This window comes from Pelobates fuscus, chromosome 3 (assembly GCF_036172605.1).
Source record: "Pelobates fuscus isolate aPelFus1 chromosome 3, aPelFus1.pri, whole genome shotgun sequence".
In the NCBI taxonomy this organism is placed as follows: Eukaryota; Metazoa; Chordata; class Amphibia; order Anura; family Pelobatidae; genus Pelobates; species Pelobates fuscus.
Genome location: NC_086319.1, coordinates 162,814,238 through 162,832,531, shown reverse-complemented (window position 1 = coordinate 162,832,531; position 18,294 = coordinate 162,814,238). Strand labels below are relative to the sequence as shown.

General features: G+C 41.7%; 1 protein-coding gene across 4 annotated transcripts in view; it reads left to right on the top strand.

Annotated features, from left to right (window-relative positions):
- Nucleotides 1-18,294, top strand: part of DENND5B (DENN domain containing 5B) — a 135,798-nt gene that overhangs the window by 50,374 nt on the left and 67,130 nt on the right. For all 4 annotated transcript variants that reach the window (XM_063447612.1, XM_063447610.1, XM_063447611.1 and 1 more), the window contains one exon: nt 15,209-15,396. In XM_063447612.1, the coding sequence (XP_063303682.1) occupies nt 15,209-15,396 (188 nt within the window). The remainder of the gene's footprint in view (nt 1-15,208; nt 15,397-18,294) is intronic.

The window sequence follows — 18,294 nt, the reverse complement described above, 5'->3', positions numbered from 1 at the left end:
GTATCAATAGTGACATTGTTACACCGTTATCTGTCATAAATCCCCGAAACACACCTAACATGTACATATTTTTTAAAGTAGACAACCCAGGGTATTTAAAATGGGGTATGCCCAGTCTTTTTTAGTAGCCACCTAGTCACAAACACTGGCCAAAGTTAGCATTTATATTTGTTTGTGTGTTAAAAATGCAAAAAACGCTAACTTTGGCCGGTGTTTGTGACTAAGTGGCTACTAAAAAAGGCTGAACATACCCCATTTGCAATACCTTGGGTTGTCTTCTTTTGCAAATGGTATGCCATCATGGGGCTAATTCTCATTCCTTGGCTACCATACGCTCTCAAAGGCAACCTAACCAATCTGACAAATTTCAATAAAAAAAAAAAGTAAAATCAAGCCTTATATTTGACCCTGTAACTTTCACAAACACTATAAAACCTCTACATGTGGGGTACTGTTATACTCAGGAGACTTCGCTGAACACAAATATTAGTGTATCAGAACAGTAAAATATATCACAGCAATAATATCCTCAGTGAAAGAGCTGTTTGTGTGTGAAAAATGCAAAAAACTTCATTTTCACTTACAATATCATCGCTGTGATATGTTTTACTGTTTTGAAACACTAATATTTGTGTTCAGCGAAGTCTCCCGAGTAAAACAGTACCCCCATGTACAGGATTTAGGGTGTCATAGAAAGTTACAGGGTTAAGCACAGTGCTAGCAAATTAAATTATCTGGACTTTTGGCCTGGGTTGGCAGGCAGGTCCCTCAAATTGCAATCATTAAAATTACTTAATTAGGTAAAAATATTATATAAATATGCACGTAGAATTTTAATATATATACATATTTATATATTTGACGTCTACGTGTATATTTATGAAATTATTAATGTAATTTTGTATGTGGACATATGTATATTTCGTATTATTTTTATTTATTTATACATAGATATATATATCATTACATTCTAAGTGTATTTTGATATAAATATATATATATATCAATATCAAAATACTGTTAGAATAAAATTTAATATATATATAATTTTTTTTAATTAAAAATTATTTTTATTTTTTGTTATTTATTTTTATTAACATATTATTTGTATTTTATAATAATATATATATACCATATATATAGTTATTATATATATTGTATATATTCGTGTGTAATTTAAATATAAGTGTATTTTTATATTAATATACGTATATATAAATATAAAAATACACTTAGTGTGACATTATATATATGATATATATACATATATTATATATAGGTATATATAGATATAATACATGTATATATAGCATATATATATATATATATACACATATTATTATTTTTTTACACATATTTTTTTTTTACACTTTATTTTTGATTTTACAGATGCAGGGAGACTGCCTGTCAGCACAGACAGTCCCCCTGCAGGCAGATACACAGACCCCTATTGCGGTCATGTGATCGAGTGATCACATGGCCGTGGGGTCCTGATCTGCCGAGGGGGGACTGCCCGGGCAGACAGGCAGTCCCCCTGGACCGGGAGGAGAGCTGATCGCCGCCGTGGGACCGACGGCGATCAGGTAAGTTGCCCAAAACCGTTATGACGGTTCAGGACCGTCAGCGGTCCAAACGCACGTTTTGCCGCTGACGGTCCTGAACCGTCAGCGGTCCTTAAGGGGTTAAACGTAGTTCTCCGTTTAACTGTTGGATTTTTATTTATTTTTTACATGCTAAGCAGCGATTGCAATTAAAAAACCTTTATTAAAAGACATACAATTATTAATGCTTTCTTCATTGTCTTTGGTGTAGTTTTTGTAAGGAGTCTTTTCGGATTTGGAGCTCCTCTGGATACAATTTTAGGTCTTTCGGAGATTATATCTTAAATAATGGGATCCTCTTTTAGGAGGTGCCAATGCTTATTTATAAAAAAAAATTCAGATGTCTATTTTTGTCGGTGAACTCCTGTTGTTGACGGATTTTTTATTTATGTATTAGGTCTCTTTGGTTGCGAGTGTTTGTTTTATAGTATATTCTATTATTTTGTCATTTTATCTTTTTTTTTTTTTTTAAACAACCTGTTTTTGATTATATTTGCTTGTTCTATAAAAGTTGTGGTTTTAGAACAATTCCGCCTTAATCTGGTCATCTGGCTCTTTGGAATGCTATCTAACTATACCTTATTATGGCAACTTTTGGTGTCTATATAGTGTGACGGAACGCTGGCACTCCGACTGAGTACCTCCGCCAATCGATGCTTTTAGTGCTCGCTGAGGACTCCAACCGACACCATCAGCACTGCAGACCCCACTTCCAGCGATGTAGCTGCGCCGGGGTCTAGCCGTCTCCACCCACCCTGGACCCAAGGCCAGGATCCAGCTCCCAGTGGGTGAACCTCTCTTTCCCCAGAGAGCGTAGCAGGAACAGAACAGCTCTTAAAAGAGCTCAGTGATTACAGCATAGCAATCCCTTGTAGCAGATTCCCCCAACAATAGACAGGACTCAGATTGAGGGTGAAGAAGAACTGAAGTTTTAATCAAACACTTTGCTTTTATGCACATTTTACACACATAGTACCGCCCGCAAGGTTTTGTAGACCAACCAATCAAAACATTACAACACAGCTAAGAACTCTCATTCATTCCAGCAGAAATCCTCCCCTCTGCCTGTAATACTATTATCTCAACACAATAGACTAACTTAATTATCACAGGCAGAAAATATACAGTTTTTACACAATATTAATAACTTGCAAATTATACATGCTATTCACATAAAACAAATTTTCCTGGCATATGGTGGCAGTACAATAGGGATGTACTCTTCCCTTAGGGCAAGCATCTGAAAGAAATAATGAATTAACATAAAAAGTTCCTCCCCTTACCAGGTATAAGAGACCCTGCAGCCCTAGGACCTCAGTTCTCTTTCTTGTTTCAACAGGAACGAACGGCATCTGGAAGTTGGAGAGATTGGTGAGGCACATGGGTTGCTGCCAGGGGGATTTGGCCTGATAGCCTCCCGGGTGGAGCGCTGAGTGGCCATGGCACATACTGCAGTTACGGAGGCAGGTATGAAAGCCTACTTTTATGCCGCGTGAGGTCACCGGCTACGCAAGGAGGCGGTCCATTAGGGCAGCGAATCCCTGTCCGTCGGAGGAGCGTGCGCACAGCGGTGGAACGCACGCCCGGGTGGTTTTGTGTTCCACCGCGCTATCGCGCGGGCGGAACTCCCCGGAAATGGCGCCAGATTTGAAACGATCTGCCTATATATGCTGTGCAGATCTTTCTGTCAGCATGGATGCTAGGCAGTGAAGATCTCCCGTGTCACCAGCCCCCCCCCCCACACGGGTCAGAGGTTTTAGAGGTAGGATCCTGCTAGTTTCTATTCTTTAAAACTCTCTAGGTATTTAAATTATTTTTCGAATACAAATATTGTTTACATTTTGTGTATTACAGATATGTCTAGCCCTGTTTCTACTGACAATATGGATAAAGACAAGGTTCCTACTCCTGCTTCAAAAAAAGCTAGTTCCAAGTCTAAGCATCTCTGTTGTAGTGAATGCTCCACTCCTTTGCCAGATGGGTTTAAGAGGAAAATCTGTAATATTTGCTCCTCATTATCGCTAGAAAAATCCAAGCAACAAGAAATGAAGTCTTTTTTGTCTTGGTTTCAGGATAATCTAACCCAGACCTTTGAGTCTTTTAAAGAAACAGCTCACACTTCTCCAGTTAAAGCTACTAAGCAGAGAGCTAAAAGGAAGAGAGGACACCATCGGGCTCAGAACTCTCTTCAGGGGAATGTTCCTTTTCGGATTCAGAATCCTCTAGCGACTCTTCTGATAACGAGGTGGGGTTTCCTCGTGACGAGCTGAGGAAATTTATTAAAGAGGTGTCTATGGTCCTTTCTGATGATACGGTAGATAAAACCAGGAGTAAAGCTCTTCCAATCCAACAAAATATGCTGGATTTAATTTCCAGGGAATGGAAGAACCCAGATAAAATGGCCTTTATCTCCAGTCATTTTAAAAGTATTGTTAAAATACAGGAGGAAGATAAATTGGAAGATTTACCGGTAGTTGATGTACAAGTTGCTCAATTGTCTAAAAAAACTACCTTGCCTATTGGGGAAATTTCGGGTCTGAAAGACCCTATGGATAAGAGAGCTGAAACTTCCAGCAGAAGGGCCTATCAGGCAGCAGGTTTTCAGGCTTAAAGCTGCATTAGCCGGGGCTTCAGTGGCGAGAGCTCAGAATCTTTGGTTGAATACCTTGGAAGAATGTCTGGGTGATACCCAGGACAAAGGCCTGTCCCTCCTATTCCAAAATTTGAGGTTGTCCAATGAGTACCTTATGGATATTGTTACGGAGGTGATTAAACTATCAGCTCGTGTCATGGGTTTGTCGTCAGTAACCCGAAGGGCACTGTGGATTAAGGCCTGGGCAGCAGACACTGCTTCAAAATCTGCATTATGTGAACTTCCCTTGGAGAAAAAAAGTTGTTTGGTTCTCCCCTAGAAGAGTTAGTCCGACAGATGTCGGACACTAAAAAGGCCTTGCCTCAAGACAGAAAGTATTCCTGGAAGTCCAGGTACAGAAATTTCCAATTAAGACATCGGAGGGGTTTTCAAGACAAACCCAGGGGTTTTCGTCGACAAAGGAAAAATCCGAAGTTTGACACACAAAAAGATAAAACTGACAGAAACAAACGTTTCTGACGCCATCAGAGTGGGCGGAAGGTTGCAGAATTTTGTTCACAAATGGAGAGAGACGACTACTAATCCATGGGTTTTGAATCTAGTCCAAAAACGTTACCGAATAGATTTCTTGGATACTCCAAGGTCAACTTTCCTTGTCTCCTCCTACCGGTCAAAATTAAAAAACCAAGCCCTTTTTTCCGCCACTGTTTCCATTTTAAGAAAGGGTGTTATAGAAAAGGTTCCAAATTCCCAAGTTTATCAAGGGGTACACTCCCGTTTGTTCCTTGTTCCAAATCCAGACTTGTCTTTTCGCCCAATCTTAGATTTAAAATCCCTAAACAAACTCGTTCCTTATCAACATTTCAGAATGGAGACTATAGAGTCTGTCACACATATCCTTCGAAAAGGAGATTTTATGGCCACCTTGGATCTGAAGGATGCCTATCTGCATGTTCCTATGGATGTGAACTCAAGAAGATACCTCAGGTTTGCTATAAAGAAAGGGAAAAGCATCCATCATTTCCAGTTCAAAGCTCTCCCGTTCGGGCTAGCCTCGGCACCCAGGATTTTTACAAAGATCCTCACGCCTATCACAGCACTCTTAAGGCTACAAGGTATCACAATCGTGCCCTATCTGGACGACTGGTGGATAAAAGCAGATTCAAGAACCACGCTGAACTCAGATGTGACCTACACTCTAAAAGTCCTGGAAGAACATGGTTGGATTATAAATCTAGAAAAGTCACACCCTTCCAAGTCCATCCTGTTTTTATGGTTTTGATCAAGTCAGACACTCTGTGAATTCATCTTTCAAGCAAGAAGAAGAAAAAGATAAAAAATTTGATAACGAAACTACTTCAAGTATCGGAATGTTCCATAAGAAAAGCCATGCAGGTTTTGGGTCATCTGACCTCTACGATTCCAGCAGTAAAATTGGCCAGAGCGGAATCAAGGCCCTTACAATGGGAAATCCTTGTGAGGTGGTCAAAAAAGGAAGAAGACTTGGATGCAATCATGTGTATATCAGATCATACAAAAGAGAGAATCTCTTGGTGGCTGGAGGAAAAAATCCTTACAAAAGGCCGGTCCTTTCGTCTACAATCTTGGGTAGTAATTTCGACAGACGCTTCAAACACAGGTTGGGGAGCTCACCTAGGATATCACTTAAGACAGGGTGTTTGGTCAAAAGACGAAACAAAGGAATCTTCAAATTTCAGAGAAATGCTAGCAGTCTTCTACGCCCTTCAATAGTGATGTCCCGAACAGTTCGTCGGGAACCGTTCGCCGGCGAACATAGCGTGTTCGTGGTCGCGAACACGCGCAATGTTCAGTCCGCCCCCTATTTGTCATGGAGGTGGGAGGGAGGGTCTGCTGCTGATTGGCTGGAATGTGTCTGCTGACTGTGAGGTACAGGGTCAAAGTTTACTCAATGATGACGAATAGGGGGCGGACCGAACATCGCGCATGTTTGCGACCGCGAACGGTTCCTGGCGAACTGTTCGGGACATCACTACCCTTCAACAGTTCAAAGTTTTCATTTTGGGGAAAGCTGTAAAGATCCAGTCGGACAATCAGACTACTGTGTCCTACCTGAACAAACAAGGCGGTACAAAAGTAAAAAAATTGTATCTCCTTTGCTCACGGATTATGTCTTGGGCTCAGTACCATCTGGGCGACATTTCAATAGTTCACATTTGTGGTGTAGACAACGTGGTTGCAGAAGATTTGAGCAGATCAAAATGGTCCCAGAACGAGTGGTCTCTCAATCAAGTAGTTTTTGCTCAGCTGGTGGAGAGATTCGGTCTTCCAGTTATAGACCTTATGACAAGAAGATCTAATGCAAAAGTGAGTTAGTTTGCCTCCCTCTTCAAGATGGACAGGCCTCTGGTAATAGATGGTCGTTTCAATCCGGTGGGAATTTCCCCTTGCGTACATCTTTCCCCCGGGAAAGCTTAATCCCGAGAATTCTCCAAAAAGTGGCATCAGATCAGACACGTCTCCTGGCCGTACTGCCGTGCTGGCCAAATCGCAGCTGGTTCTTGGTTTTGAAGAATAGGACTTTAGAGTACTGGACTCTTCCTGGAAAACGCTGAGGTCCCAGTGGGAGTGTTGAAGATGTTCAAATTGACAGCTTGGCTGCTGCAAGGCTGATTCTGCATCATAAGGGTATTACGAAAGAGAGGTTTCAATTGCTTTTAAATTCCACCAAGAGCTTGACCTCTTCTATATACTGTACTTGAAGATATGGACAAGATTTCTTCACTGGTGCATTGCTAAAGATTGCATTAGATCCCATCTGTCTGCTGACACAATCCTTCATTTTTTGCAAGATGGTCTTGAACAGGGTTTTAGTCTTTCTACCCTCAAGGTCCAAGTTTCTGCTTCAAGTAATTTTTTGGTGAAAAATTCGGCTTCTAATCCTCTCATTAGGAGTTTTTTTTTTTTAAACAGTTAGGCTTTTAGAGCCTCCTATTAAAATCCGGTTTCCCTCTTGGGATTTGTCCTTAGTTTTAAAATGTCTGTGTTCTCAGCCATTTGAGCCTTTAGAAAAGGCCTCTTTGAACAATGTGTCCCTAAAATCCGTGTTTTTGGTAGCAATTACTTCAGCTAAGAGAGTTGGGGAACTACAGGCACTGTCCTCCTCGCCTGACTTTACTAAGTTTTAAAGTGGTTATGTTCCCTAAACCTTCCTTTCTTCCTAAAGTCATCTCCTCCAAAGTTATCAACCAACCTCTTTGTCTACCTTCCTTCATTGGACCGGCTAAGCCTGATTGGGAGTTTGATTGGAACCTACTGGATGTAGGGAGGTCGCTTAAAATCTACTTGGAACGCTCCTCTGCATATAGGAAGACGGATCATCTTTTCGTAAATTTTTTGGGAAAATTCAAAGGTCAAGTGGCATCCAAAGCCACTTTGGCAAGATGGCTGGTAGAGGTTATAAAGTTGGCTTATTCTTCATCAAACCTTCCTATACCTGCTTCCTTGAAAGCACATTCCACTAGAGCCATGGCTACGTCTTGGGCCGAAAAAGCATGTGCATCTCCGGAAGAGATATGTAAAGCGGCTTCCTGGTCTTCTTTCAACACCTTTGTGAAACATTACAGGCTAGACGTATTCTGACGCTGATTTCGGGCACAGGGTGTTACAAGCTGTTATGGCCTAAATTCCCGCCCTTACTCTGGGATCTCGATATATCCCTATTGTACTGCCACCATATGCCAGGAAAAACTGCAATCTTACTCACCGTAAATTCCTTTTTCCTTAATATGGTGGCAGTACAGCACACCCTCCCTTTATCTAATTAATAAAAAGTTTTCTGAGGTTTTTGTGGTTCCACTGTGGTTTTCTTGATACGTACTGAGGTCCTAAGGCTGCAGGGTCTCTTATACCTGGTAAGGGGAGGAACTTTTTATGTTAATTCATTATTTCTTTCAGATGCTTGCCCTAAGGGAAGAGTACATCCCTATTGTACTGCCACCATATTAAGGAAAAAGGAATTTACGGTGAGTAAAATTGCAGTTTTTCAGAATTAGCATACTTGAAATCTAAACATACTCAAAAATCATACAAATCCCTCCAGTAGATAAAAAGTTAGACGGAAGTCCTTTGTGACCGACCGCAAGCACATTTTCCCAAAACAGTTGCATAGATTTGGGCTGTGCGGTCAGTCAATTTCACACTGAAAAATGGCTAAGTCCCATTCAAATGCACGAACGGGGCCATTCGTGCAAATAGCTTAGTATAGCTGTGTGTTCAAATAGCCTAACGGGACTCTGGGGCTGAAAACTCAGTGGAGGAGAAGGAAAGGGTCAGCGATGTTCGGCTAAATGTGTAGCCGATTTCAGTTCCATGAACGTGGCTGCACACACCGCTGACCGCGTTTGCCTGATTAAAGATGGCCGCCGCCACGTGTTCGTTTGTACAAACGGCAGCCCCTCAGTGGTCGGCAATTTACCTACAGCTGGCTACCAGCCTGGGAGGTAAATTGCCTGCACACTTCCACTTTTGGGTGATCCGCCTGTGTGGTACTTGGTTCAGTAAGCCCATTTACTAAACCAAGTGGGAGAAAGCCATGCACAAAGGATTTTAAAGGCCTGGGGACATAGTCTTAAAGGGCAAATGTAGTGGAGGATGTATCTAGGTTGCTGTCTAGTGTTCTGTTAAAATCCCCTCCTAAGATTAGGTGGCCTTCAGTGAAGTGTACTAGTTTGCAAAGGATTCTACGGAGCCCATAGCACTGTTGGGAAGCTAGAGTTTTGCAAAGGTCATCATAGCGTTACCAATGAGGCTCTTTACAAACAGATATCTGCCATTATCATCTGTGGTATTGTCTTTTTATGTAAAAGGCAGGTTGATTTAATAAAGAATCGTCACACAACAGGATTAAGATATACAGTAGTTGCTGAAGTATCTTTGAGGGTAGGGTCTATTCTTGAAGTTTGGTGCTGTATCTTTGTGAAAGTGGGTTTCTTGGACAATATTGCCTCCGCCTTTAATGGAATTCAGATAATGCCATGTGTTGTTTACCAGGGGTACTTAAACCTCTCGTGTTAAGAAAAGACTGTGTAAGGTTGCTATGATCAGGGCAATGAATTCCTGAAAACTATCCCTTTAGAACCCTTCAAATACTTTCCCAGCCACAGAAGTTAAGCTCACAGGTCTATAATTTCCAGACAAAAATTCTGAACCCTTTATTTTTTGTTTTTGTACTTCATGAAACACAATGGCATGACATTATGGCTTTTGCAGAAGCTGCTCACTTCTCTTATTCTTCTTGTGTCTTAGTAGGTACAGAAAATAAGCTTACCGGTTCGAGCAATTATGTACATCACTGTTAGAGTATTAGATGACTTTAGGTTAGCCCCAATCTCTTTCTGCTTCCGGGTTTTTGATTAGTATTTTTTTCCCCCTCTTGTGCCCACCAAACATGTGGGTCATCAAGAGTGCTAAACCCTTTTTGAATATAGGAACCACATCTGCCTCCCTTCAATGTATATGTGTAGCTGTGTGTGTTTAGTATGCCGTACAGTGTGTATTGAGTGAATGTGCCGGACAGTGTGTATTGTTATATGTGTGTACCCATGGGAGTGTGTGAAATGCATATATTTTCTAATGTCAATCTTTCTTTTACTGAGGCAGTAAAAATTCAACACAATACAGAATAAATACATGAAGTGCAGTCGTATCATAAAATATATTCCTAGAGAGTTTAGAGATTTTTAGTAAATAAAATGTAAGTTGTGCAAGCGATGACAACAAGCTTGATAAGCTATCTCCTCAATCATAGTTTAGTTAAACTGCTTTTAAAGAACAGTGACCTAGCATTCAGAGTAGCTGCAATTTTTGTAATATAGTATGTTAAAGTAAAATGTCTAGTCTCTTAGTATTACTCAAAGCATGAAAAGTGTATCAGACTGGTAGACCTTATTAGTTATAGGTTACAGGTGGAGCGAGGTAGGGCCATGATCCAGCACCAGAGCTGAGCAGAGACCGGCATCTCTGAGCCACTGGCTCACTTACTCGGCGAGTCCGAGGCCTTCCCTGTCGGGAGAGGGCCAAAGAACCTGGATATCTGTCGCAGAGGATGGCAAACATACTTCAGCCTATGTGGTTGATGCACTAAGGTATTACACAGGACGGTCTTCAGTCGAGGCAGGCCGGTGTTAGTCGGCACAGGAATGCACGTGGCTGCACGCCGAGGAGTCCCCCTCTCCCTCCACCTCATTCTCCAGTGTTCCCCTCTAGGGTGGTAAGGTAATGCTGCTGGTAGTCGAGCCATGATTACTTGCTGGGAATTTGTCGGGACCAGACGGTTTGAGCGGTCTTCCACTTAGATGGATGGTGTAGTAAGGGCTGGACCTGTTTGGCCTTCAGCCCTGGAGGGCGGTTGAGTACGGAGGCTGGAGGCAGCAAGGTATTTTTATGTCCCTGGTTCCCAGCTCTTTAGGTCTCTCCTGTGCGATAGTAGGTATGGTGCTGCCAACCGCTCCTCCAGTTGGGCCCAGAAGCGAGCAAAGATTGCATCCAACCCTAGCAAGATGTGGCTGGCATGATCTTGCTCAGTTAGGCTCCACAGCCCATGCAAATGTACCCCTGCCATTTTGTAAAAAACTGGTACGCTTCCTCAGCTGGTAAGATCAGTCCTGCGTGGGACAAGAAGTTATGCTTAGGGGCCCAGTGATGACCGGGATAATCCCGCTGGACCGGAGGAAAGGTGGTAGGATTGAGATGAGTCTCCACGAGGAACTACAGAGTGGAGAGAGTGACCACCTCTCCCCGGCCCAGGTGTTAGTAGGCCGTGAATCTGCACCTTCGCTTTCCCATCACCAAGCCTTTCAAGTTTCGGCTCTTCGGGTTCGGGTTATTTGTTGGTAGAGGATTAGTTATACCGAGAAGATAAGTCTAATTGTCGGGAGCCCGCTCAGCAATCATCCTCTTGGCTCGGCAGTCATGGCTCCACCCCCTTGGATTGCATATATTTGTGTGTGTGGTTTTTTTTTTTTTCACTAAATGATAAAAGGCTGAGTTAGTCCTGGAAGGGGTAGAAATGCATCCCCTAAAGTATAACAGATTTTGAGTTGGCCAATAGAACTACCTCACCAGTCTTATAATAAAACCAAATTAACAAATAATACTGGTTCTGAAGTACAGTGGGACCTCGGTTTATAAACGCCTCGGTTAACATAATTTTTGGTTTACAAATGAAAATCCATTGAAAATAATGCCTCGGTGTACAATTTTTTTTCGCAATACAAAGCAAGCTTCCCCAGGATGCATTGCACCTTGGAGGTTTTTAGCACTGCCCCCAGCATGCTGGAGCCTGTGGGTAGCACGTGGCGTCGAGTGTGGTGGTGTTGCATCGAGTTTTGGAGCCATTCTGGAAATAGTTTGCAGTTGTTTTGGGACTTTTTGGTGCATTTCTCAAGCTGTGGAAAGGTAGGGAGCTGAGCTTCGTTGTTTTCATGCCTTTTACTGTGTGTTTTGCATTGTGGGTTAGTTTCCATGCCAGCTCATTTTGACTTTTTTCTGAACCTCCAGAATGGATTAATTGGGTTCCAATGCATTCCTATGGGAAACCATGTTTCAGTTTACAAATTTTTCGCAATAAGAAATGTCCCAGAGAACGCATTAAATTCATAAACAGAGGTCCCACTGTATGTGTCTCTTAAAGGACCACTCTAGTGCCAGGAAAACATACTCGTTTTCCTGGCACTAGAGTGCCCTGAGGGTGCCCCCTCCCTCAGGGACCCCCTCCCGCCGGGCTCTGGAAAGGGGAAAGTGTTTAAAACTTACCTTTTTCCAGCGGTGGGCGGAGAGCTCTCCTCCTCCGATCCTCCTCTTCTTCTCCCCGTTGGCTGAATGCGCACGCGCGGCAAGAGCTGCGCGCGCATTCAGCCGGTCACATAGGAAAGCATTCAGAATGCTTTCCTATGGACGCTTGCGTGCTCTCACTGTGATTTTCACAGTGAGAATCACGCAAGCGCCTCTAGCGGCTGTCAATGAGACAGCCACTAGAGGAAATAGGGGGAGGCTTAACCCATTCACAAACATAGCAGTTTCTCTGAAACTGCTATGTTTATGAAAAAATGGGTTAACCCTAGAAGGACCTGGCACCCAGACCACTTCATTAAGCTGAAGTGGTCTGTGTGCCTAGAGTGGTCCTTGAAGCATGGTGACAAGTCCTGGCCTACATATAAGTAACAACTTGCTAACCTCATATCTTATTCATACTTAAGGGAATACTGTGAATCTAAATTTAGACCAGGCTGTACTCTTTCGTAATTAGGGAGATTTATTCTCCTTTAACCCTGGAAATGCTTGTTCCATTTCCGTTCATAATGGATTTGCTTAGAAGCATTTACATATCTTCTTTCTACCGACCTATATGTGATAAAATGTAGGACGGTAGTAGAAAAATGTCTGGAGTTGGAATCACACTTTTATAGGCTGGATTCCAAACATTCCTCTTGTTTCTCCATGCAATGCACAAAACTTATTTTTGCTACTTCTTATTTGTGTCCTCAGGATACTGTTAAATTGCCCATCCAGCATTTATAATTCCTTGCACAACTTGCATGGTAGTTAAAATTGAATAGGTTGGACTCATGACATGAGGGTGGATCTAGCGCTTGTAGAATTCCTTGCACTAATATGAACCTCTGTTATCCTCTGAGAAATTCTGTGAACATATCAGGGCCATCCATACCAAGTGTGTCGGAGGACACATAATTACATCATCTGCATACACAAATGCTAGGATATCTGCTTTGCAAATGAAAATGCTATTGAGTGAAATGTACTTTGTTTCTATTTTGCTGATACTTCATTGAGGTGATGGGTTTCAAATTGTACTTGGCATATATCTGAATTAGTTCCAACTCTTTTTGGTAGAATTAAAAAAAAAAAAATGCTTGTTTTTATTTATTAAAAAAAAGTGTAGCGTGATTTATGGCCTTTCAGTTTAGTAGAGGTGCTATAGAAAGCAGTATTGCATGAGGAAAATGTGTCAGTGTTCTGTGTAAACATTGGTGACAGAACACAATATATGATTTAGATTTCACTTATGTTGCCAAAATCAATTATTTAAATAGGGTTTTAGGTGGCAGCGTCATAATATATAATTTATCATAACATTGTCATGTTTCATAGACACTGAAATATGACTATTTGCATTTATGCAGTTTGCGTCATGATGATGATGATTAAATGTTTACAATGTTAATATAAACCTATTCACTGCTGTCCTAGGTATATCTGGCTGTTGTCTTCTCTTTGCCTCATCGAACTTGTTTGAGCTTGAAGTGGTTTTGCAAATGATTTAATGCTGGGCTTGACAAATTTGTTTGGAATATAGGGGCCAGCTAAAGTTAGGAGCCAGTAATTTTCAATGAGCGAGTGCAATTCTTAAAGGGACATTATAGTCACCAGAACCGCTACAGCTTGATGTAGTTGTTCTGGTGTCAATAGCCTGTCCCTGCAGGCGTTTCAGTGTAAACCCTGCCTTTTCCGTGAAAAGGCAGTTTACATTGCTGCTTAGTAACACCTCTAGTGACAATCACTTAGATGGCCACTAGAGAGTCCTGGGTCACTGCTGCACCACCTGCAGCACCCAGGTTCAGTGTCTCCAAGCTCTGCATGGAGGCGCTGAATGTTCCTCATAGAGATTGATTAATGTAATGCATCTCTATAAGGAGATGCAGATTGGTACATTTGCTGCGCATGCACAAAATCCTCCAAATGTTTTTCTATGGGAAAGCACCGCCTTAGCTGAGATCATAAAGATTGATCATCTCAGCCGGGCGAAACTGGCACGGTGTGGGAAGAAAGGTGAGTAAAAACACCTTCCTCATGCGATCGGAGGGGGGCAAGAGCTGTGCTCTTCCTGTGTGCGAAGGAGCTCCCTCGCACTCTATAATGATGCCTGGGTCGGCATATCCTATCCCGGCTCCCGACATCATTAGACAGCGCGAGGGAGCAGAGAGGCGCTGCAGGCAGAGTACTACTTCCTCGCGGGCGCCTCCTCCATGCATGGAGGAGGCGGCCGCCCAACTCATGTACCCCCGGGCGGCCGGCCGCCCACCTCTATGTACCCGCAGACGGCCGGCCGCCCACCTCTATGTACCCGCAGACGGCCGCCTCCAATATTCTCCATGATGGAAAGCTCCCTCCCAAAACTAGAGTGCTGGCAAATCCCAGACGCCAGGGCGAATTTTCTAGTCCCCGTGGCGATCTGGCGCCTGGGATTTGTCGAGCCCTGACTTAATGTCCTTGTCTCTCAGTGTACCTAAAGCATCTCTCATGAGACAGAGAACACCATGATGTAGTGTATGTTTTTTTCTTTTTTAGCTACAAGGATCACTGATGAGCTGTAAACAAGATGTAAAGCTGATTTGTTTATTGGTTTTGTTTTTAAATGGCTAGTTGCCTTCCCCTGCTTACTGGTTTATGGCTGTGATTAGTCAAGTTACCTAGTAAGTTTTAACAATTACATGGCTTTTATAAGTAAACACAAAATATTCACAGAACAATAATCTAAATACAAGAAGTGTTAAAATGGACATGGACAGGATGAGATATTCTTAAAACTCAAAATCATGATAAATCTTGCTGGGCAGTGCTTATATTTAAAGGGATACCGCAGTCACCAAAACAATTTTTACTTATTGTAGCAGTTTTGGGGTATGCCCCTGCAGTCTCATTGTTCAATTCTCTCTGCCATTCAGGAGTTACATGACTGTTTATGTAGCTCGCTGCATGTGACTTACACAGCCTTCCTAAATACTTCCTGTAAAGAGTCAAATACTATTTACAATTGAGCAGTGAAATTTCAGAGGCATGATCTATACACAAAGACTGCTTCATTAAGCTAAAGTTTGATGATTACAGTGTCTCTATAAATCAGCTATACAATGTTTTTTTTTTTTTTTTTTTTTTTAAAGGGTCCAATAGAGACTTCACTTCTTTTAGTCAAATAGTTGCTGTTTAAATGTCTAATTTTGTGATTCTTGTCTAGATTACCAGCGTCTGATGACTGTGGCAGAAGGCATCACTTCTTTGCTTTTCCCATTTCAATGGCAGCATGTGTATGTTCCAATTTTACCCGCCTCCCTCCTTCATTTCCTTGATGCACCAGTTCCATACCTGATGGGTCTTCAGTCTAAAGAAGGGACAGACCGTTCTAAACTTGAACTTCCACAGGAGGCAAGTAACCATGATATATTGTTTTTCATAGCTATTTACTGCTTCAGAACTACAGTCAAGGGCTGTAGTGTTTGTCAAAATGTCAATTACATGATGTACATTTTTTTAGAAGCTTAATTCAAGTGGCTTGCCCACTTACCACCATATCCTTAATGTGCATAAATCTTGGCACAAATTCTGAATCATTTTCTCTGCTTTGCTTCTTGTGTCTGAAGTAAACTCAAATCAGCTTAGAAATGCCTCAGATATAGTTAATTACAGTTTAAACATATTGTAAGGCTGATAAATGTCTAGTCAAGGACTGCACAACATAGAGTGGCCTGCCAAAGCATTCTGTGTGGCCCGCACGGTATGGAGGCCCATCTGGTGGTCTGCACTTTGTCAGCAGCTGCCCGGTCGAGCGCTGTGGCGATTTAACAGCGCGACCGGGCCCCTTGCTTATCGGCAGCCTGGGAGGAAGTAAATGCTGCAAGTCACTTCCTCCCAGAGACTGGAGCCACACAGGAGAGGGTTTAGGCTCGGAGGAAGGGACCAGGCTTGGAGAAACAGGAGCTGCACGGAGGGAGTAGAGAGAAGGCAGGAGAGGATGGGTGCAGTCTACAAGAGCCAGCCCTTAACTCCCAACATTCTAAGCCTGCACACTGGACATTCAGGAAGCTACCCTTCAGCACCCAAAAGATAGGAAACTGGAGGGTGGCTATAAAAGTGTATACAGGCATACTCCGCTGTACATACACTCACTTTAAGTACACTCGCGAGTACAGACATTCCCTCGGCTCTTCTGTCCGCGAGTGAACAGGAAATGGAAGGTTCTATTCTCACCCGAAGCAGCTCAGTTCAGTGTCTTTGGAGCAAGAACTTTTCACACCTTCTGACATGGCACAGGTTAATTATCTAAAATTTATAATGTCTACTCCTAGCTGATCATATATATTTGTTTTTCTGCCCCTACATTGTCCATATTCTGCAATCGGCTGCCATCCAGTGAACGGGTTTACCCTGACATTTTCTATAACTATTGTAGATAGAGGAACTGCACTCATCCCTTCGCTATGGAATCTCAGGGTGGTGCTGGATTGGTCACAGTACCACAGAGACCACGTATAAGTATAATTGTAGAAAGTAGTCCAGGCACTCCAAGCTTGTTTCTAAACAAAGTGTGCGAATAAGCTGCTAACAAATCCAAATTGGCACTGTATTGACAGAAAATGGCCCAATGGGCAGGTTTATTTTACTTTTCCTCCCAGTTTAAGGTTATCACATGAGTAAAACAGTAAATGGTACAATCTGGAATGAGATTTTTCTTTTTACGGTTTGTTTTAACTGAATAAAAGCCCACTGGAAATCACTAAATAAATAACTGGAAATAAAATCACTGGGAATATGCAGTTGCAGTTTCAGTTATGCCTGTAAATTACTATTGCAATGCAGTACATGCATTGGGAAGTGAAAAAAGGTATTGCTTCACTTTAAGTACATTTTCGTTTTACATACATGCTCTGGTCCCATTCTGCACTTAAAAGTGGGTTATGCCTGTATTTTGATATGTGTGTGTCTGTATAACTGTGTTTTTTAGTGTGTGTCTGTATGTCAGTCAGTGTGTGTCTGTGTCTGTATGTTTGTCAGTTTGTGTAATTGTATATCTGTGTGTGTGTGTGTGTGTGTGTCTGTATGTCTACTTGTTACATAGGCTGAAAAGAGACACGTGTCCATCAAGTTCAGCCTTCCTCACATTTGTTTTTTTGCTGTTGATCCAAAAGAAGGCAAAAGAAACCCAGTTTGAAGCACTTCCAATTTTGCAACAAACTAGGAGAAACATTTCCTTTTGACCCCAGAATGGCAGTCAGATTTATCCTAGGATCAAGAATCTATTACCCTACAGCTGAAAAATTATATTGTTTACTATTCTGTTTTTGCAAGTATGAATCTAGTTGTTTTTTAAACATCTGTACGGACTCTGATAAAACCACTTCTATAGGTAGAGAATTCCACCTCCTTATTGTTCTTATTGTAAAAAAAAACGTTCCTTTGCCTTAGACGAAATCTTCTTTCTTCCAGTCTAATCGCATGGCCTTGTGTCTTATGTAAAGACCGGTTTGTAAATAGATTTCCACACAATGGTTTATATTGGCCCCAGATATATTTGTATAATGTAGCCTCAGAGGAATATGAAAACGTTTTTCCAAACTAAAGAGGTTTACATTTGTTAACCTTTCTTCATAACTAAAATGTTCCATTCTTTGTATTAATTTTTCTAGTACCATAATATGCTTCTTTAGAACAGGTGCCCAAAATTGCACAGCATACTCAAGATGTGATCTTACCAGTGAATTCTAAAGAGGCAAATTATATTCTCATCCCTCGAATTAATGCCCGTTTGCATGCATTACAATAACTTATTGGCCTTAGCCATTGGTGATTGACATGGCACATTGTTGCATAGTTTGGTGTCTATAACAATTCCCAAGTCCTTCTCATGTGTTGTCATCCCTAATTTGCTTCCATTAAGGGTATAAGTTGCTTGTGCTTTCTTTATGCCAAAGTGCAAAACTTTGCATTTTTTACTCCAAATCCCTCTGCAGCAAAATAATATCTTGCTCACATTGTATTACTTTTCAGTGCTTTTTTAAAGATCATTTATAAACATGTTAAATAGAAGGGGTCCCAGAACAGAGTCCTCAGGGACACCACTTGCCACCTCTGTCCAAATCGAAAATTTACCATTAATGACAACTCTTTGTACTCTTTTTTTAAGCCAATGTTCTACCCAAGAACAAGAATTTTCATCTAGACCAAATTCTTTGAGTTTGAACACTAATCTATTGTGTGGAATTGTATCAAACACCTTGGCACAATCCAAATAGATGACATCTGCTGCCAACACCCTTATCTATACTT